We start from the raw sequence: 22112 nt of genomic DNA on the forward strand, positions 1-22112 counted from the left end.
TATCTACACTGATGCCAATAATTTTTCACCTAACTTACCCTTTGGTAAAAGAATATTAGACAATGATGAATAAACAGTATTTACTTATTATTTATGAGCTAGTATCATTATTACAACCAATAATCAGAATAATAAGATAGATAGTAGTTTTATTTTCTATATGGCAGCATATATAAATTTAAAAAATTGTTTATTTATTTATCTGGGGGTTTTTTTGCCCAAACAACATAATTTATTTCCTACTGTTGGCTTCTTTGCATGTTTTCAACTATCCAAAGCATATCTTGATATGTTACAAAGTCCACTGAGTAAGAGGATAGGAAAATGGTTGGGTGCAGTGAAATCACCTCGCATCAGAAGTTCGATCTTGCTACAAGTGTTCTGTGGCCCTCAGTCAGGAAACACACCTCAGCTCTGTGTGCAAAGCACCAGGGCAAGTCCATCTGTCTTTACTGGAAGCTGTCCTCTCATAAGCAGGAAACAACTCTAATAACAACTCTCAAGTCACTGAAATACTGGATCTTTCTCTTTTTTCTTTTTTGCTGTAAAATAGCCAAGACACACATTTGCTATAAACCAAGGGCATGAGTGTGAGTTTTCCATTACGTAATCAGCACATCTTGAATACTCGCTGGAATAAGCACAGGCCTGAGGCCAGAGTGTTATTGCTTAAGAAGAACTGCAGTTATCGTCTCTTTCTTTTCTATCGTCAAAGATGCAAAGTCAAAGACCTACAAGAAGATGTTCTGAAGGACACGTCTGCACTTGGGAACTATATTTCATATAGTATACATTATGTGTTTATCTTCTGCAAAGAATTTAAGGTGACCACCTTTGTGCTCTTAGTGTTGTTCAGAGGCAGAAGGGACTTAGCGCTAACACTGGCATTTTTCTAGCCATTTTCAAGAGTTATGGCAGGAAAGTTTCCTTATTAAAGCAAAGACCTGGAGCAACATAACGAAAGATGCCAACAGCTTAACCTCTTTGGGAGCTGTCAGAGCCTGGGTGTGGCAGCACAGACCAACCAACAGGACCCTTTGCAGGAAGGATGCCTGACCCCATGCCCACATCTGGGGAAGGATGCTGGCTTCTGTAGCCTTCTTCCCTTTGGTGGTCCCATTTCCTGACTTCAGGCTGAGGCATGGGCTGCAGGAGCATAGGGTTCAGATGGTGGAGAGGGCTGGTGCCTGATGGGAAGCAGAGCAACTGCTCAGATGTGTCTGGGGTTCTGCTGGATTGGGGGACAGCAAAGGCTAGCACAACCAATGTGCCACTTCCCTTCCCACCCCTGTCCCATCATAACTGACATGCAGAGACCTGCAGTTATATGATGGCAGAGAGACTTTTTAGCTTTTCAAAGACATGGAAGCTAATAGCACTTGCTCTTGTGCTATGAGAACAGAAACGTGAATTTGAGATGACAGGGTGAAGAATTCCAAAGGAAAGAAGAAGTTCCTACAAGTGAGGACCTGAATCAAACAGATGAGCAAAGGGAACAGTGGAGTTTGCTTTTCTTGGATTCATGGTCTGGCTGTAAATGCAGGCATGTTTCTCCTTATCCCTCAGGGTTCAGCATGGGAATGCACATGCGGTTGCTTCTCCCAGGCCTTCCCGTGACCCAGAGCAATTTCTACTAGTTGGCTCCACATGGGGTCAAAGTAATATACTTTAGTTTACTCTTTTCAAATCTTCACTGATGTTGATTTCTGAAATTACTGTCTCCGAGGGAAATGTCCTGATGTGGAAGCTCCCATTTTATTAGTGCTACAAGGGGCAAAAGAGTCCATTCCACACTGCAGGGGATAATTCCAAGATTCAGTGACACTATGATCCATGATAGTATCTTAAGACATTCGGAAGCAAAAAGCTTGCGACAGAATCCAAGTGTCCTTCCTGCAAGCTAAGAGCTGAGAGAGTTCAGAAAACACACACTGGATTTGCAAGGATAGTTCCCACCTGAGGGGTGTGGAGACGTGGGGAGTGTGGGTGGGTGGACAGGAGGCCAGCTTCTCAGACAGTGCCTCCTGGGGCTGGATGGGTGGGCACGTACCGGGCAGGTGGAGAGGCTCTGCTCCCACTGGGTCATGCTGAGGCTCTCCTCCAGGCTCGTGCATTTCTTCATCACCACGTCCCAGCCGCAGTAAGGGTCCTGGGCGCCAATGCAGGTGCTGGAAACACAGCAAAGGGTCAGCAGAGGGGCAGCTTTGCCTAGCCTGTCCCTCTCGGAGAAGGCACAGAGACAGCTATGAGCACCAGTGAGCATGTAGTCTGCACAACATAGTTACCTGTACATTCTAGTATCTAGTAACACATCACTTATTTTTGTTTTATCTAGCATACTGGACAGATGACTCCACATCCTAACAAGAGAATTTTGGTGTCACGAGCTGAGCTAAAGTTAAAATTTTCCTGTGCTCAAAGACAAAACAGTTATTCTCACCATCAGTACCACCACTGCCAACATGATCATCATTAACATCTCCTTCATAATAGGCACCATTTATTGAACACACACAATTGTATAAACTCCAGGAAAACCAGTATATTACCTGGACACTTGTCTTGAACAAGCAAGTCCAAGTATCCCTCTTTACCATTGTCACCACAAACAGCAACACCATCACAGTCATCATAAATGCCATTGCCACTTTACCGATTAGATAACTGAGGCAGAGACAATTTGAGAAACTGCCCCAAGGAAAAGCATGAACATCTAAAATGCTTCAATGCAGTTAGTTGAAATTCAATGCAATAGGGATATCTTCCTTTTGAGTACTGTAACATATATTCAAACTTGCAATACACATAGCTGCATATATAATATCCACCATATTACATCACGAGTGGCAGATGGTGAATATTTTATATACAACATGGATTATTAGATGAGGATTAGGTCCCCTGCATTACAAATACAAAAGAGGTAAATTGGGGGGATGGGAAAGAAACAAGGATCACTGTGAGAAGCCAAAAATACACAGGGAAGTGAAGCCAGCCACAGGCCTACTGTCCCTATCACAGGGTGAGGACGCCACTTAGAGCAAGGGAGGACTTCATAAGGCTACCAGGCCACCCAAAGCAGGGCCAAAAGTCACAGCTCAACCATCAAGCAGCAGGCAGGGAGGTTGTGTAAGTATCAAGTTGCTGATGAGAATAACGCAAGACAGCCACAGCACATGGAACATGGCAATCCTAAGTAAGGCACTGTTCTGGGGACCGGGTCATTTAAACCACACAGCAACCTTCTGAACACAGAACCTGGATTAAAAACAGCATTCCCTTCCATTTTCTTTTGTATTACAATTCTTTTCTTTCTTTTATTCTTAGAGAAAGGAAACCCAGCTTTTTAATTTGGGAACGAACAAACGAGTCACGCTTCCTGAACTTGCACGTTATGCCTGCTCAGGGGCTGTGCTCATCTTCTCTGCCTCATTACTGTTCAGCACCTGTTCTGCATGGTGAGCACCTGTCCTGTTTTAAGAAAAAGACTCGAAACAGGGCAAAGGCAACTTCAGAATCACACCATGAGAACGTACGTTTACAGAGGAGACATCGAGAGATGGGGGTTGAAAACTATGCTTTACTAAGTTATTATGCAATGATTATTTATAAACTACCTAAAGAAGTTCAGACAGAAAGGGTTACAAGGGCTTTTTCCAGCAGTAGGGACAAGGGAGGGTGCAAAGGGATCCTAACAACCTCCTGTCACAGTAACCCCAGGACTCTGGCCATGTGCATTTATTACTTTCATTAAAAAACTCAAGCCAGACTATTATAAAGGCCAACCTGGAAGCTTTCCACCAAGGGTAGGCACTGCTCACGTTAGTGTAAATATGCTGGAGATACTTCTCCATGCCTCTGTGAGCATGCTTATATGCACATATCTCTGTAGGCACATGTAATATCTTGTTACTAGTGTTTGTGTGCAGTGGTATGATTTATATTGTTATAGATAATGTGCACGCATGTGATCACACTCACACTGATCATGTTTTGCTGTCTGTACCACGTGATCTATCACAACATTATTCTTGTCAATAAATACAGCTCTACCTCATTCTTTTAGTAACTGACTTAAATTTCTCCTTTAAAAAGCAAGGCTACAGTGTTCATTTGGGACAGGTTATCTCTGTGATTAAGTCCTGTAGGAGGGCCTGATGAGCTAAAAGTTCTAAGTATTTGTAGTAATTCTGCACTAACCATCAACAAGGAGGTGCCTATTTCACCTCTTCTAAAAATATTGTTATATTTTTAGAATTTACCTCTCTCTGGTAAAGGAGCCAACAGAATCTCCCAGTGGTCTGTTTCTTTAAGGTGTGAGTTACTTAGGACACAGCACATGTGTGTGCACTTATCAATCTTTTGCATTCCTTCTGTGTAGACTTTTCTCCATTTCTAATTCCAGCTGGATGTCTTTACAGGTCATTGGTTTTCCTCAAGGTCATCAGAAAGGGCAACTTCTGTATTAAAATTTATCTCTCTGTGAGTAATATTTATCTGTTTGTCATTAAATCTTCTTACAAAGTTTATAAAATTTCTTTTATAAGTAAAATGGGTGAACATTTTCCTTTCTGTCTCCTAGGTTCTGTGTGCTATGTTTAGAAAGATCTTCCCACTGAAAAAGTATAGAAACAGTGACCCTGGGTCCTTTTGATTCTTCTATCACATCATTTCATTTGCCTCTGTTTTTGATCTAGCTGAAGTATATTTCTGTAGCTCTGTTTTCCTCCCATCCTCAAGAAAAAGAAAAGAAAACCAGAACCATACATAGATATTTTCATTGTAAACTTCTTAAAACTTTCCTCCAACACAAGTGTAGAGTCAGGCATAAGGATGCAAGAATGACTTATTTTTTCCTTTTCTATCAAATCGAGACACCATCTGTTTAACATAGAAATTTATTACAGAGATGTGAACATCTGCTTCTTAAAGTGTCAAGGTTTTTTTTTCAATTTTGGAGTTATAATTTCTAATAACTTAATTAAAATATATTCTATAATCAGTGCCATTGAATAGAATCTACCTGTATTTCTATTATATAAAACAGATTTTATATAAAAATCTACCAAAATTTCTTGATTTTAAGATATACAAATGATTTAGTAACATCTTCCCCTGGGCCTAGGGACATGAGAACAAAGCATCATAACTACACAGGACAAGAGAAGGGTGCATTCCTGATCATGGTACTAAGGACGGAAGTCAGCAAATCCTCCCTCAGTACCTGTGCACATACAGCTGTTCCGTGTAGGATCGCCCTGCGTGCGGTCCCATCTTTAAGTTGGTGGGTAGATTCGGCAAAGCTGCACTTGGAGAAGCGTTCTGGGGGAACATTCCAGAGACTCCTGCCTTTCTCCAGGCCTTCCTCCTGCAAAGCTGCCTGGAGACTGAAACAAGGCCACCGAGTCTCAGGGAAGGAGCACAAGCTTTCCCATCAGGGTCCTCCGAAACCACACACTCTTCCTCTAATGCTTGCGGTTCTGCACAATCTTAATATTCCACTTCCCCCTTAAAACAGTAAGGCCTCTGTCCAGGCACAAATGCATGCTCAGTGCAAACACCATGTAGAGATCAACACAATCTCCTCATCTAAAATATTTCACACTGTGGTGAAATTTTGAGGGGCTCTCCCTTGATTCTAAATTGTACTTGGGAAGAAAACCCAATCTTCATGCATTATTAGTTTTGGAAGCTGGGTCTCTCAATTAGACCACATGGAAAATCACGGGTTTCGATGAGTGTCGCCATTATGAAGGGGACTTTCTTTATGCTACTTTGAAAGTATTTTTCCTTGTGTGATGAATGGTTTTAATAAAAATTCTAGCTCGATTCAACCATTTTCCATTGTTACATATATAATAGTTTTACTTTGTATCTAACGACTATATAAATCATATTTTGTCAATATTCAAAAATATTTCATTAATTTGCAAATAACCTTGCATTATTCTCATTTTATATATGGCCCAGGTATTTGAAAGAATCTGAATTCAGAGAACAATGTCAGTCGGAATCCAAAGGTTTAATTTTGAAAACTCATTTATGGAGAGTATGTTTTAGAGTTAAATGTGCTTAGAGACAGGCCTTAATTTTATAAAAGTATTCATATTTAGTTTAAATCACACGCATTACTGGGATAATATGAAGTTCAATACATGTATAATTGGGAAGTGTTTAAATCAGGTTAAACATGTCTACCTCCTCCAATATTCACCACTTGTTTGTGTTGAAAACTTTTAAAATCCTTCCTTCTAGCTTTTTGAAATCACATTCATTACTGTTACCCATGGTCACTAGCTGTGCAGCAGCACACCAGGCTTTACTAGCATCTAATGGTAACTTGGTAGCCATTAGTCCACCTTTCCCCCTCCCCGGCTCCCTCTCTCAACTTCTAAGAGATAAACATCTTTAGATTCACAGATGAGTCAGATCCTGTGGTGCTTATCTTTCTGAGTTTGGCCTCTTTCACTTTTCACTAGCATGATGATCTCCAGTCCTATTCACATTGTCCTGAGTTACAAAGTTTCATCCTTTTTTCATAGCTGGATAGTATTCCACTGTATATATGTATCACATTTTCTTTGTCCATTCTTTAATTGATGAGCACTTAGGTCATTTCCTTTTCTAAGCTTTTTTGAATAGTGTTGCAATAAATAGGACTGCCATAAATAACAGTGATACACATAATGACAATTTTTCAAATTTAAATTTGTTTTAATGTTAAATTGAACTAATGCAAACTAAAAATTGATCTACTTATGACCCAGCTACAGCATTTCTGCATATATATATATATATATATATATATATATATATATTCAGAGGAAATGAGATTAGCATGCCCAAGGCATACCTGCTTGCCTATGTTTATTGGGGCATTATTCTCAACAATTAATATGTGGAATCAAACTAGGGAGCCATCAAAGAATGAATGCATTAAGAAAATGTGGCGTATGAACACAAGGGCATACTATTTAGCCATAAAGAGGAATGAAATCCTGTTACCTAAAGCAAAATGGATGGAACTGAAGGGCACTGTATTAGGTGAAGTAAGACAGACACAGACAGACAAGTGACCCATGTTCCCTCTCATAGGTGAGGCTGAATATAAAAGTCAACCTGCTTATAGGACGGTTGAGCACTAGAGGTTGAAAAGAAGGCCAGGGAGAGGGGCTACAGGGAGGCTGGGTTCAATCAGAGCACTGTCCACACTTACTGAAATATCACACTGAACCCCATTCATATGTGCACTGAATATATGTAAATACAATTTTAAAAGCAGAAAAAACAAATAATAATAAAAAATCTGATTAGCATAAATTTCACAGTGAATATTTTAGGAAAAAGTGATAATTTTAAAAGATAGAGGAAAAGAAGTTAACATTTGAAACAAGCAAATCCCAAGGGCCTTCTGGAATCTGGGAGCTGCACTCAGCTTGGGACACCAGCTCTAGCTTCTGACTTACAGACAGCCGGCTTCACCCCGTCATCCTGCACGGGGTCCCCAGCTGCCTGCCTCAGCCTCCCCGTGGGCCTCCGTCATGGGGAACTTCACTCTGAAGTTCAACTCTTTCTGGGAAGGCCAAGTCTGCCCCTAAAGGAAGCTCTCCAAGAAAGGCAGCCTCATCTATGGCCCAAAACCAGGACAAAGGGGACACAGGGGAGGATCAACAGCCCAGGACCAGCCTTCCCTACCCAGAGGTGTGGAAGTAAATCACCGGGCATGATGGGCAGAAGAAGACATGTGAAAGTGCTCGAGAATGAAAGTGCAGAGGACCCGCTTCTGGAGTTCTGTGTTCTCTACTGTAGGAAATGGACAAGCACAGCACCTCTAAGTCCACTCTCCAGTGGCCTCTCTCCCCAGCCAGTCAAGGCTGACAAGGAAGAACCACTTCTTCTTTACCCCACCAGGTTCCTCCAGAGAAACCCTCTGTGAGAGAGGGTAAGGGCCAACAGTCACATCTGCAGAGGGCAAAAGGGATCAAGTGATAGATTTTAACCTTTACATAAAATCTCAAAGGAAAATAAGTCCAGAGAAAAGAAATCCGTTCCCTTATATTCAACCAACTCACAATAGAGCAGATGAGGCTCAAGAGGAAGAATCCTCCCTGGAGCACAGCCTGTGCCAAGGGAAGAGTGCCCGCACGTCTCAGTGGAATCTGATAGCCAGCCCCACCCAGTGACGGTGGCACAGGTGAGCCCTTGGCCGTCCTCACACCTGGCACTGCCCAGCTCCATCGGTGCCTGCCTCTCAGCCCCTCTGGTATGGATGCACATGTTGACCTGAAGTGGGAGACACTGAAGGCCCACTGACAGGTGCTCTAGCCACCTGGATGAGGCGCTGACGTCACTAACCCAGACCCAGAATGGGTTACAGCAGAGTCTCACCAACTGTTGAGGATTTTATTTGTCTAGGAAAACCAGAGTCTGGTGAACAATGTCACACACAGCACAGAATCCCACCCTGTGGTCCCAGCACTTCTCAGAGAGCTGGGAGTTCTTTAAAGGCAGAAGAGCCAACTCTTGTCAAGTCAGTGGGCCTTTGGTTTGGTCCAGTAGTTGTGGTGTACCTGGGCAAAGAGGGCCAGCACATGCACAAGAGGGTTTTGCTTTTTTTTTAAATTGTGTCTTATGTTTTGTTTCTGTTTTATTCTATTTCAGTTTTAGATTTTTGTGTTTGATTTTGGCTTACATCTGGCACAGAGGGGGATTTGAGCCCAACCTTCATCAAGAGTAGTGAAGTGAAAAGGATCAAAGTCAATGACAGCCCCAAAGGAACCACGAGATGCCCCTGTGAACCCTTCCTGGGTTCCTCCTGTATGGACTGTTCTGTACTCTCACTCACATGCACCACAGACTGGAGAAAGACGCTCAGAGACCCTGAGTAAGTAGCTCACATCACACACCAGGGCTAGTACCCATCCAGGATCTACCTGAAGCCAAAACTTATTATATTTCCATATGCAGAAAAGTTTTGCAAACACATTCAAACAGGTGAATGGTTATTTTCTCATGATTTATTAATTCATAGAATTTTGCCCATAAAAATGTTAGGGAGAGGCTCGGGTGCTGCTGCTTAGGATAACTCAGGTGTAGGATTCTGGTGCCATGAAGAGTGGCAGCCTAGCTTTCCCATGGAGATGTTGACAGAGCTATAACAAATGCAGGAAGCCTGGGGAGTAGATATTAAACCACGAAACCCTTTCACTGTGAGCTCATTGGTTGTTTCTCAACGGAAATAAAACAGGTAGTCACACAGTTTTCAAACTTTATTCAACCAATAGTTTAGACCTCAGATTGCCACTAAGGGATCAGGAACACACCGTCTTAAAAACCCAGCAGAAAGAGGAACCCAGGCCTGTTGGCGGGCTAAGGCACCACTAAGGAAAGCTAGGAGCCCCTAGGAAGGGACCCCTCCTATGGGATATTTGAGTACACCTTCTTGCTCTAGCAGCTTATCCCACATTTTAACAAGAATGTGATTTCATTAAAATATGACAGAGAAGAAGAAAGGATTCCACCCACACCCAGGGGTGCAGTGGGAGGATGGGCAGTGCAGGAGGTGGTTGCCATCCGTGGTGGCTTCCCTCCTTGATGGCCCTGTGTTGTCTTTACTTTTATCACCAACAGGGATCAAAGTATACACTGGTATCACTGCCAGAGGGGTTTACCCTGGAAACTGAGGAGGCTTAAACTTCTTTACTTCCTGAGACTTTTTAAAGTTTTGTAACTGACCTCAGGGACTTTGCGTTTATGATTTGATACTCTACACTTTAGCAAGACACCTCAGGCCCCCACACCTGCCTGGCCCTCCTCACTCCAGGCCTGGGAGGGCCATGCCCCATGCTTCTCGGTTCTCATTTGAGCTCTCGCGCTCCTTCCTGTCCTGTGACAGAGGCGATGCCTCCCTTGGCAACTCTTGGTGCCAAGGCATTGATTGGAGACTGCCTAGTTACTATGATGACACCCTGTTCAATCAGAGGTCCTCTGCCAGCCACAGAGCTATTCAGTTCTTGACCTTGAGGTTCAGATGCCAGCTGCTGGGGGTAGAAAGTTATGGGTGAAGCTGAGAATCATAATCAGGTGGCTGGTACTCAGGACCTTGGTTCTGATTACTTGAAGAAACTTTCCCACAATAAATCCTTTTGGTGTTTATGTCTGTATAATAAACGTGCTGGGCTTCTTGTGGGTCCCTGCTTCCCTACAGGGTTGTTGGTGAACCACTGGGTCCTGGCTTTTTCTCTGTTTGTGTGTCTGTTTGTCTCTTCTCCATCCCCTCAGCCCCAGGTCCGGGAACCTGAACAGCCAGGCAGGTTGCCACACTTTTCCCATTTTTTTAAACAATCTTGACGTGCACACCTATCGGCACCTCTTTTTCCTCATTATGGCCGGGTCCTAGGATGTCTTCATAGTCACCAGTTAATGGCTTTGGAGTAACCTACTGAATGAACAAGCCATTGAGCATGTGTGACCTGATGTGACGATCAGTTCCCCTACTGTTGAAAACTGAGGGTTAGGACACTAGTCAGGACTCAGATACAGCTGTTAGGGTCTAGATGTGAGGTGTCCCCAAAATCTCCTGTGTGAGACAAAGCAAGCAAGTTCAGAGGTGAGATGGTTGACAAGAGTCTTAACATAATCAGATACCAATCCTCCGAGAGGGACTAACTGGGTGGTGACCTAGGCAGGTGGGATGTGGCTGCAGGAGGCGGGTCCCTGGGTGTGTGACTCTGGGGCACACATTTTGTCCTTGTAGAGCAGACTGCTCTGCTTCCTGGTGCCATGTTCCCAGCTGCTTTCCTCCTCCACAGTTTTCCTCAGTGCTGTCCTGTCTCACCTCAGGCCCCGAGGAATGGAGTCGGCTGTCTATGGTCTAAGGCCTCTGAAACTGTGAGCCCCCAGATAACATGTTTCTCCTCAGATTGTTCTAGTCAGGTCTTTAGGACTCAACAGGGGAAAAAACTGACTAAAACAGCTTAAGAAATCAGTGGACGGGACTGCAGGTGAGGACAAGAGGTCTTGGAGTGGCCTATGATCAGGCTTCCGTGATGAACCCATTTTGGAATAAGGTGGAAGGGAATTTGACTCACTTCCTTGAGAGATACTCAGGGAATTTTATTTATGACAGATTTTTTTTTTCTTTATTAGATGCTGAGCCCTGTGAGGGGAGGGTCAGGGTTGACTCATCTGTCCTCACATCCAGGCTTGATGACTGATGTGGCCAAGTTCAACAAATACAGTACAAATACACTACAAATGAATCCACCAAAGAAAACGCAGTTTTTAGAGGCTAAATCAGAGTCAGACAAAAACTCCAGACATGCAGAATTAGGAACTCACAAACTCATCTAGAAGGGAGAACATTTCATCTGTACGGAGTACACGTCCCAACTCCCTGGTTTGTGTCCGTGGGACTCAGCACTGAGGGGCTGCAGTGCTCTCTCTGGGGCCGTGTGGAGAACCTGCAATCCCTCAGTACACACTGCATGTTTTCCCCACTGGGCAGACTGTGCCTTGTGAGAATATTGAATTAATGAAGGTGCTAGCCTATTAATTCTGCCTTTTACAGCTTTGACCTTTAAAGCAGTGAATGTCCTGCAGTAACCTAATTTCCATACTAATTTCCTTAATGAGGTGTTAATTTCTTTATCTAAATGACACTATTACAGGCTAATGGAATTAAAAGTGACCAGACACCAGCTCACCTGCATGGAGGGATGGTATCCTCCTTTCCTGAGGTTTATAAGGCCCGATTTGAAAGGTGTGACTCTCCTGGGTCATATGTGGCCTATGATTCTTCCAGGTCCCACCCTTTCTTCTCTCCTCACTTAGTTCATAAAGCAAACCTAAAGCAAAACAGACACCTGGGGCCCAAAGGGTTTCAATCCTTTGGCTGCTATTTATATCCTTATACCTTTCAGTAGAGGGAGTGTTTGTTACTTTTTCCTAAGAATGTTGGTTTTCTTTTCAGTTTAGGAGTAAGATACCAGGGAGGAGAGAGGAAGAGGGTCCATTTGCTCATTCAATGGATATTTATGAACACACCTTCAGCTGGACGCCACGCTGGAGGTCAAGGGACCTGGAGATGGCCTGGGAGCTCACAGCACCAGAGCCGGAGCCCGGTGCACTGGCTTCATTCCCTTGGTGCAGGAGTCCCAGGGCCTGTTCTGTGACTGTAGATTCCTTGCCCAATGTCTCTGATTCAGACTGATCTCCCTTCTATAAAATGTTAATGCTTCAACCTGACAGGCTTATCTTTTCTCACAATTGTGGTGGGTGTCAAATAAAAATACAGAATATTTGAGGGAGCATCCAAAGTGTAAAAAAATATGACACTCAGAAAAATATCAGGGTGCAGAGTAACCTACATAATTGATTTAATAAATTTAATATCTCATTTTATAAATCAGGAGATACATAATGAAAATTCATCCACTCAAAAGGCATACGACAGTGATCTAATTCAGAAGTCACAGAACTACAGCCCTGGACCACATCTCGCCTGCAGCCTCAAGTTCTGCTGAAACAGAATGTGGGGTGCTGTTCCGTCTGGCTGCCTGGACTGTTCTTGGTGGCAGAGGACTCAGGGAGAGGCTTCAGCACAGATGACCCAAGGAATCTTGGCAGAACATCCTTGATTCTCCCTGACCTGAAACATGAGCCCACGACAGGAGCGACAAAGCCATCTCCATCCTCCCCCACCTCTGTGCGCAGGGAGGCTGTCAGGAGGTACTCTCTTATGGCCTCCTGTGTTCTGAGGTGGGGGCTGTCTGCCCCCATTTCACCCCCCTAGGATTCTGCTGCACACTCCCCTTCTTCTCAGCAGCTGTGCAGTTCCCTGAGCAGCAGACCTATGGCCACAGCCTCCTCTTGCTCCAGTGTCATCCTTTGAGACAAGGCACTTGAGCAGCCACCCTTCTTGCACTTTGCTTGGCTGTCTGTGCAAATCATAAACTCTCTGAACCTCAAAGCACATCACGGATACCCTGCCTGTGGAACTGTCAGCTCTTTCTGAGCCACAGCCTTGCCCAGTCACCAAGACCATGCACCAGGACAGAGTTGAGTTGCTGCTACAGACCTTACACCTGGGAAGCCCAAGATGGTGTTTTTCCCCTTTGCAGAGAAAGTTTGCTGAGCCACTGATCCAATCAGTGCATGGTCCTTAAAATGAATTTAGACATCTATGTCAAGAGCCCTCCCATCACTCCTCAGAGCATCCATGGCTTCACCTTGAGGGGCTGCGAACCTCGTATCTCTTGGAAGTCTGCAGAACTTCCCGGGAGGGTTGGAAAGAACAGTGTGATTTCTAGACGTGACCATTAGAGCCCACGCTTCTGTTCACTCTTTGCTTGCTGAAGCAGTGAAATGGGAACTCGGATCTCGGCCGGCCTCTTTGCTCTAAGCCGCAGGTTGAGACTGCACCTTGGCATTTACTCCAGGAGGGAATTAGGTTAGTGGCTGTTCTAACAGGTGCTCCATTCCGTGCTCCCTCTAGAGACCTCTTCTGTCTCTAAAGACCACATGCTGCTACTGCAGAGCCCTCACCACACCAGGGTCCAGGATTTGGTCCTTGTAGGGATTCTGACCATGGAAATGTATAAGGGAGCGTTCCCCTGGTAATCAAACTTTGGGGGATAACAGGCACCCTGTTTCCCACCTTACAACGCCCTGCAATCTCGCTTAGCATCTAGTAATACAGCTAATATATGTGCAATGTCTAGCTGGTATAACAATGCCCTAAGAAGCCTCTGTGTTAGAATTCATCAAGCCTCAACCTTGATTGCAGGCACATAGCTCCTGGGAATAAAAGAACTTGTTTGCTAGATAACTACAATGTTTCATCAAGCTCTGGTGCTCCTGGATCTGCCTGCCTAACAGACACTGGACTTTTTTGAGAACCGCACAAAGCTCCTGACATTGCATATTGTGACTGTGAGATGTGACTGCAGAATAAGCAACTTTACTGATACTCTGAACAATAAAGTGGTTATGGTACTAATGACCTAATGTAACCTACTGGTATAAATAAATGTAGCCAACCAGACCAAGAGCCACTCTGCCACCTTCCCTGCTTCTGCACCTTGTCCCTGTGTCTCCCTTTATTATTTCCTTACAGGTCCTCAAGAGGGGTCAGCTTCCTGCCCTCCACAGTCATCCTGTTTTCATAGCTGAGCCTGCCAGATGCCAGGTTCCTCAAAAGTTAGCAAATATTAACTCACTTTATGAGACATGCATATTTGTGGTCAATCAGGCCCAGGGTAAAAGGATATGTGTGCGGAGTAAGAGAGCCTCTACACTCCATTCTCAGAGGTAACCACCAATTCCCATGAGCGGGCTTTATCGTGTGTACAAGTTCCCCACACTATTTATTAAGGGTCTGCGCCAAAAGATGCTAGCATTAAAACAAGTATTTCTTGACCCAAATTTTGTAATCAAACTTGACCAAAGTATAATTTCAAAATATTGTACCTTTAAAATCACTTTCCTAGGGGAAGCCACCACACTGATGTTTGAGTCACAAGGTGTGCAAACTATAGACAGGGCAGGCAGGTCTCTTGTCAGCTCCCCCTGAGGAAGCACGGTCTCCCCACAAGGAGATGGAGACCCACCTCAGGATGCTTTAGGAAAACAAGGCAGGAAACCCACTTTTTATTTGTTTGATCTGCCTGAGGCCAGAATAAAGAAGCAATTAATGGGTTGGAGGAGGCTGTATTTGAGGGGCAGGAAGGGAGGCCAGGGCACTATGAGAGAGGAAAAGGATCACTCCATGCTGTATGCATGTATGGGTAGGCCACAGTGATGCCCACCACACTGTGTAATTCACAGGCACCAATTTTAAAACTGTTATTTTAAAAGAAGAGCTGATGAGAAGGAGTCTCCAGTGGCTGAGTCCTGTCTCGGCTGGTCCTGACTGGCTGACTGAGGGAAGCACACCTGGAGGTGCATTCAGTCCCCTCCTGAGGAAATTCTGACAGATCCCAGCCCTCCTGCACAGTCTGACTGCACCAGGACACAGTGCAAACCACACACACACACACACACACACACACACACACACACGGGAGGGACCAGGTCTCACATGGCAGGAGCTGCGTGATCCCAGGCAGGATGCCAGGCCCCAGTCTGCCACCTGCTCATCTGAAAGATGGGGATGATGTGGCCCTTCACGCTCAGGCTCAGTGTAGTGACTAAGGAAAATGGAGATAAAATCCTGCACCGTGTCAGACAGGTTGAACACACCTATGAAATTGTATGAATTGCTACTATTTATAAATGTTTTACTAAATATCACTGAACCCTGTCTTTAACAGAGAGACATTTGAAAAAAAAAATTAAAATGTAAATATCAAGCTTTGAAAGATCAAGGGATCCTTTAAAGAATCATATTTAAGGTTTCTGATTGTTAAGTTATGCTCAATTTCTCTTTTTAAATCCTTCAAAACTACATTTTTAAAATTGATTTTCAAATACTAAAATTACTGATATTTGACTATGAAAAGTATACTTGGCACAGAAATTAGTGTACAATACACACAACCGTAAATCTGTTTCTATTTAGTGTAGTTATTTGGGCAGATTTCCAGAAAACAAAAACTGTCTGTCAAAAAACAAAAACAAAACCAAAAAAACACAGAGATTTCCCCCGTAATTCATGAAAAGAGATCTGATCATGTAGACGCCAGTGTTTTAAAAAATAACTTCTCTCCTCCAGTGACTCTAGCTAGGGAGGCTTTCTTGCCTTTTCACAGGAGGAGGACAGTTAAGAGACACATTCAGAGGAATCCCAAGAGAGGCTTGCTTCGGAACCTTTAGATTTTTTTTTCTCGAATGGAGCACTGAGGTTAAACACAAGCCCACCTGTATGGAGGCCACACAATCTGTCAGTTCACAGTGGAGTCCTCAGCTATGCTGCCTTTTCTGAGAGAGTGGACAGGTGGACAGCAGAGAGACTCTGTTCTGGAGAAATGCAGAACTCCCCTCTGCCCAGGAGCCTGCTGAAGACATACAGGTGGCCTCGTTCTCTTTTAAAGAAAAGGGCTGTGGCCCTCCTGACCTCTATGCCTGGTGGCCCAGGCCCCTGTGGTCTCAGGGCTGCTGGCAGTGCAGGTGAAGGAGAGATGGATGGCACTGGTCTTTCTTGTTGTCTTCCTCATGATCTGATGCAGGACTCTCTTCCCAAGTTGCTGGTACAAGGAGCTGAGCTGTTATAAGCCAGATTCCGTGAAGCAAAGCAATGTGGAAAGGGTGAACTGCCTCTTGTTGTGCAAGCCACACATTTCCATTCTGGTACCCAAAGCACCCTCTAGCACAGGTGTGGTCTTCCTGTGTGTTGCCCTTAACATGCTATCCCCCAAAGTCACCAGTAGAACTCAAGAGTTCTCGGAGCTGAACCTGGAAGACTGTTGTCCCACCAGCTGCATTTGGCTGCAACCTGCTTGCCAACTAGATGGCCCTTCCTGTCACCTACAGAATCATCAGCATCTGGGGAGGCAGATCCTGCCCTAGGGCAGTCCTGCAGGGAGCACTTACCAGAACACATTCCGATGGCCATTGGTTACATGCAGGAATAGGCATGTATAAATGAGAGTTGTTAACAAGTATCAGTACCTTATAATGTTCACAACAGCATCATTATTTGTTAGAAGGATCCTGATAGCATTCTCTAACTGTCTCTAATACCAAAGGAGGCATTATAATATAGATTTAATTTTCCAGAGTCATCTTGAAAGGAATATTATGATCAAACATAAAAACTTCCTTCTATATAAAAATAATCCTTTGCAGAGAGTTTTCAATTTTACACTACATGTATCATCCCATTTGACTCTACAGCAGTTCACATGTGATAAGTGAGAAAACGGAGGTCTAAAGTACTTTAGGCACCAGCATCAAGATATAAAAAGGACAGGTCTGTAATATGCGTGGAAGCCCCTAAAGTCCCCCAGCCACTGCCCTCAGGCACACTATTTAGACAACCTGTAGGTGCTTGTGAATGACAGAGAAAAGAAAACCATTTCTACCCAACCTGAAATCATGCACTACTTTGGGAAATGGAATTGAATATGAGCACTGATCCCTAAGAGACTTTCAGACTGTGATATCCCCAAAGGCAATCTTTGATCAGTGGTCAAAGTACATATGTGACTTTCAACACTAAAGTCCCTGTTAAGTTCATCTTTGGCACATCTCATTACCATTTCCTAACGACCTGGGCCTACCTACTTCCAAAATCAGCTTTAAGACCATAGTGGGCAACAGACACCCACAGGAGAGAATGCAGGCCTGGGGTGCTGGCCAGGAGCAGGGGCACTTAGGCTCCCCTGTGCTGCAGGACGTCCTTTCTCTGCCCTGCGCCTGCCTTCATGATGCTGGAGCCTCGGGATTGAGGCAGCACCAAGGAAGCCGCTCCCAGGAGTACATCGAGTGATGTCCTGTGAAGAGGGTGAGGAGCATCGACACTCCCCCTTCTTCTCAGAAGAAGAGCTTTGGCCTGGGAGCACACACATTGTATCAGCTTCTGCCCAGGGTGTGTACGTGCATATCCAAATAAAATAGACCTTGTGCCAGAGTAATAGATGAATGCTGGGCCCCCGAATATCAGAGTTATCACTGAGTGCCTCGACCCAATGAATCATTTACTTTTATTCTGGCAACTGCCCATAGACATTGTAATAATTGCGGCTCCTCTTCCACACATACCTGGTGGGTCAGTCTCAGCACAGTTAATCTGTTTGCATGAAAACCCTGCATCCTGGGATGCAGGCTGCACACAGTCGTTACCTTCCCGGGGCCATTGGGCCACAGGGAATTTAAAAGCCTTTCTGGCTCCTGTGCCCTCTCCCCCAGTGAACCCGTCTTACCCACCAGTCCCCAGGGAGCCCTACCTGCGTGTGCGGTGGAACTGGCACCTCTTCAGGGGGATCTTGACTACATGCTCCCGCAGCCCCACGAACAGGACGCTCTGGCTGTGGAGGATCCGCAGGCTCCGGATGGGCTCCCTGCGCCTCTCCGGGAAGAGCTCGATCTCTTCCAGCAAACAGCTTCCCAAGGACTGATTCAGTGGCGCACGCACTTTTTTAATGGTGCCATAATCTGTGAAGGCAACAGGGTGGGAGGGAAATGGGGTCAGCGGTCTCACAGCTATGTCTGCTGTACTGGGCAGAGTACACACAGCATTCGGCCATTATTCTCCATCTAGGAAAGCCATCGGAGCATCTTTCAAAAGTGCAGATACCCAGGTCCCACTGCAGACCCACACAGTCAGCTGCCCGGATGGGTGGCCAGGACACCCGTGCTTTTGAAGGCTCTGCGGTGATGCTGATGAGCAGCCAGGGCTCAGAACTGCTCTTCTACCACTGCCTATCCAGTTGCAAATCCAGGAATGGAGAGAATGTTAAACCTTGCTGTGGCTCACAGTAGCAAGCTTTGTGGAGAACATTAGGAGAAAGAAATCATCACGGGGCCATCTTGGATCCCTAGTGTCAGAGGTGCCAACTTTACTTTGCTGCCCCACCAGGGGCAAAATGATTGAGAACTGCCAACATGTAGGAAAAGGAATGAGGCACGTTCCTCCTTCCTGCACAAGGAAGTGCATCCTTGCCTCTCTGCCTTCTCTGCTCTCATTTCCTCCCTCTTCTCTAGTTCTTGTTCTCTGGGTTGCTTTTCTTGACCTCAGATTTCCTAGTTATTTTCTGTACTCTTGCACATCCATTTCTGACAGATCCCAGCCCTCCTGGCCCCAGACGTTCTGCTCACTCGTGTTTTGTGCACTCTGTATGAGCTTGGCCATTAACACTACCCAGGGTGAGCGCACAGAGCAGGCTGTGAGAGCAGAGGAGGCTCCTTCACTTGCTGGTGAGGGCATCACATGGGCAGCACCTACATCAGGGGGACACAGGCTGCTAGCCCACATGGCTCCCTCTAGTGCCCTGTGCTGTGGCCTCCACTGCTGCCAGCCTGCAAATCCCAGAGATGAAATCCAGACTTCTAGAAGCACCTGCAAGACCTATCACCAAGTACATGAAACGGAACATACAATTGAAGAAAACCCAAGATACTGAGTTTCAAAACACCAAAACTCTTAATTTTTAAACACAAAATGAAGGTAAGAAGTGATTCTAAAACCAGAAATAAAGATCAAGAACCTTGGGCTCAAAAAAGATTTGGGTCAGAAAATACTTTTTTATTTTTCCTGTCTCCACGAAAAGTCCTTAGTGACTGGGTCATTTATATTTAAAGAGAGATGCACATGAGTTGCATGAACTTATACATGAATTAGCCTGGATTTACTTAAAATGTATATCTGAAAATTTTCAAATAAGCATGTATTGATTAATTATGAACGGGCTACAGAGTCATATATATAATTATAATAAGTAATAAGTAATTTTACTTCAAACTAGCTGGTTAAGTATGTTACTTTTGGAAAAGGTAAAGAATATACTGACATACGCTTCATTTGAGGAAGATTAAAAACAGTCCCTGTCCAAGAAAAGACTGTGTTTGTGTGCATGAGATAGAACAGGAGAGTAAGCATTAGGGTGGGGGACAAGGAGGCAGAAGAGAGGCAGCCACGGACTCCGCAGCAGACATTTTAGCACATGCCCTTGGGACCCCACTGGAGGACCCCCATTTGTGACTTTCATGCTGCTTTCTCTCCAGCTTAGCATGGCAGGGTAAGACAGGTGCAAGAACTCCATCCTATTCAACACTTTAACAAGGACATCTTGCTGCTTGTTCTTTATTTTATTGATAGATTAGCATTCGGAGAAACCTGCCCAAATGTCAATATCATATGTGCTTTGAATTCTTAAGCAATTGCAGTAAGAACTCAATTTTAAAAGATCTTTGATAATTTGACTTATTAAGTCATCATTGGTTAAAAAACTTGCAGTATGGACTTAGTGCATCCTGTTTATCTGATTTTGCAGCTAAAGGAAGCTAACAGAATGACAGGGCTTAACACTTCTGAGGAAGGTGTGGTCCATCTGCTGGACCATGACCCTCTGCTGTTTCTCCTTTTCTCTGGGCATCTAGTCACCCAACAGCACCCTCTGAGGTCCCCATTCCCTCCTGCAGCATTACAGGACCCTCTTCTGTTTCCCTGAAGCCCTTCCTTCCCTCGCCTACACTTCTCCTGCTTTGTCCCCCATACCCTCTGTCAAAGTCTCCTTCTGCAGTGGTGACCCCCACATGATGGCAACCATCTCCGTCTCCCTGGCCCAGTTCTCTCTGCTAGGTGTTGGCTCTGTCCCTGCAAACCACCCCCTGAGGCCCCTTTACAATGCACCAGTGCCCTTAACACCAACTCCAGGCACTGAGCCTGCTCCTCATCACTCCACTCCTTCCCACTCTGCCATTCCATTGCCTGGATTTGAAACGCCTTTCTCACCCGGATTTCCCCACCACACCAGCTCTACTTCCCTCGCTGGGTCTAGAGTCTACGTTGTACACACACTTGAGGACCCTGTTCTCCAGTCTAGAATCCTCTGCCCAATGCTACAACACAGCAAGTGCTACCCACGGGTCCTGACCTTCTTCACCTCCACCCAGCTCCACCTTCACCTCACCTCCAGGACGTGTGTGCAGCACTAGGAGCTGTGGTCACCCCTAGCCTGTGGTTCCTCCGGCTGAGGTGGCAAATGACAATGCCATTTTCTTTTAGAGGCAGAAAGACCAGCCCAGCCCATAAAAGAAGCAGTGCCCACTGCTGCCCAGCCACAGCCAAACATCTACTTGATATAAGAGGACAGGACAGCGGACATTTCCTCAAAGGTCTTTGTATTTCATTGCTGTTTTTACCACAGATTTGATTCTCACTGGTTCACTCTGTGTCTATGCATGTGACTCAAGCTCCACAAGGGAGGGTATTACGTCACTTTTGCAGAGTGGCTACAGAGATTGGGTACTTTGTTAATATGTGTTGATACAAGATTGGACAAATGAGGGAGGGAAGGGAAAAGAAAGCAGAAAGGGGGAAGGGAAGAAGGAAGAAGAAGCTGGCCTGAACTGAAGGTCGTTATCACCCCCATGCTTGCTAAAATCTGGGTCAAAATGTTCCCATCATGCCCTTTGGCAAGAGTTATATAAGTGAGTGTGAAGGTAAACAAGAAACACGCCTTTACCCAATGTGGATGGATCTCAACCCAATGTGTCACAAACTAAAGGTGAATGATGAAAATCATTGTAATTGGCTTTCATCTGATAAATTTACCTTTGAAAATTTGTCATAGAAAATAAAACCATACATATCTATACATCTGAAATTCAAAACTCTAGTCAAAGTCATTTGCAGGGAAAAACAAAGTATGCAAGAAATAGATAAAGCCTTCTTCATCTTTCTTGACATTCTAAGGTGAGCTTTACGAAAAGGGGGAAAAATGGCACTTCCTGTTAATTGCAGCTCAGCTCCCCAAGGAGAGGGGAAGAAGAGGATGGAGCTCCAGAATAGGAGCTGGCTGTGGAGCCAGAAACAGACACTGCTGGGGCACAACCACTCAGAATATGTGCCTTTTGGTGCAAATGTCACCCTTTAATGTTATGAATACTCATGTGAGCATCATGTATTTGTAGTATATCTCTCAAATTGAAAACCATAGACACCTATTATGTCTCAATCATGGCAGCTACTGAAAGACTCCAAAATGATTGAGCTGATTCAAAATCCAAGAATAACTGTATTGACATGAAGGTATCAATACATATTATACGAATGGTATATTTGTTTCATCTTAGAAATGAGTAATTAATTTATATCCTAGGTTCCAGATTAAATACATGATGCACACCTACATTTGAATCCTACATAAACCCTGAAAAATATTTTGGTGTTACTATGTGACACTCATTACCACTCCAGGCTTTTGTGAAATTTAATTTAAGTGGGCATTCTGTATTTTTGCTTGTTAAATCTGACATCCCACAATATCATGAAACTAACATTCATGTTAATACTCCCACTTTATAAAGAAATCCATATGGGGCTGGGAATATAGCTCATTAGGTGGACTGCATGCCTTGCATGCACAAGGCCTTGGGTTCAGTCCACAGCACCACAAAAAAAAAAAAAAAAAAAAAAAAAAAAAAAAAAAAAAAAAAAAAAAAAAAAAAAA

At 44.5% G+C, this 22112-nt stretch overlaps 1 protein-coding gene across 6 annotated transcripts in view; it reads right to left on the reverse strand.

The window, feature by feature from the left end:
* Positions 1–22112, reverse strand: part of Sema5a (semaphorin 5A) — a 447885-nt gene that overhangs the window by 77062 nt on the left and 348711 nt on the right. For all 6 annotated transcript variants that reach the window (XM_048813988.1, XM_048813984.1, XM_048813985.1 and 3 more), the window contains 2 exons: positions 17886–18093; positions 2051–2168 (listed from right to left, as the gene is read on the reverse strand). In XM_048813988.1, the coding sequence (XP_048669945.1) occupies positions 2051–2168; positions 17886–18093 (326 nt within the window). The remainder of the gene's footprint in view (positions 1–2050; positions 2169–17885; positions 18094–22112) is intronic.

This window comes from Marmota marmota, unplaced genomic scaffold (assembly GCF_001458135.2).
Source record: "Marmota marmota marmota unplaced genomic scaffold, marMar, whole genome shotgun sequence".
Taxonomy (NCBI): domain Eukaryota; kingdom Metazoa; phylum Chordata; class Mammalia; order Rodentia; family Sciuridae; genus Marmota; species Marmota marmota.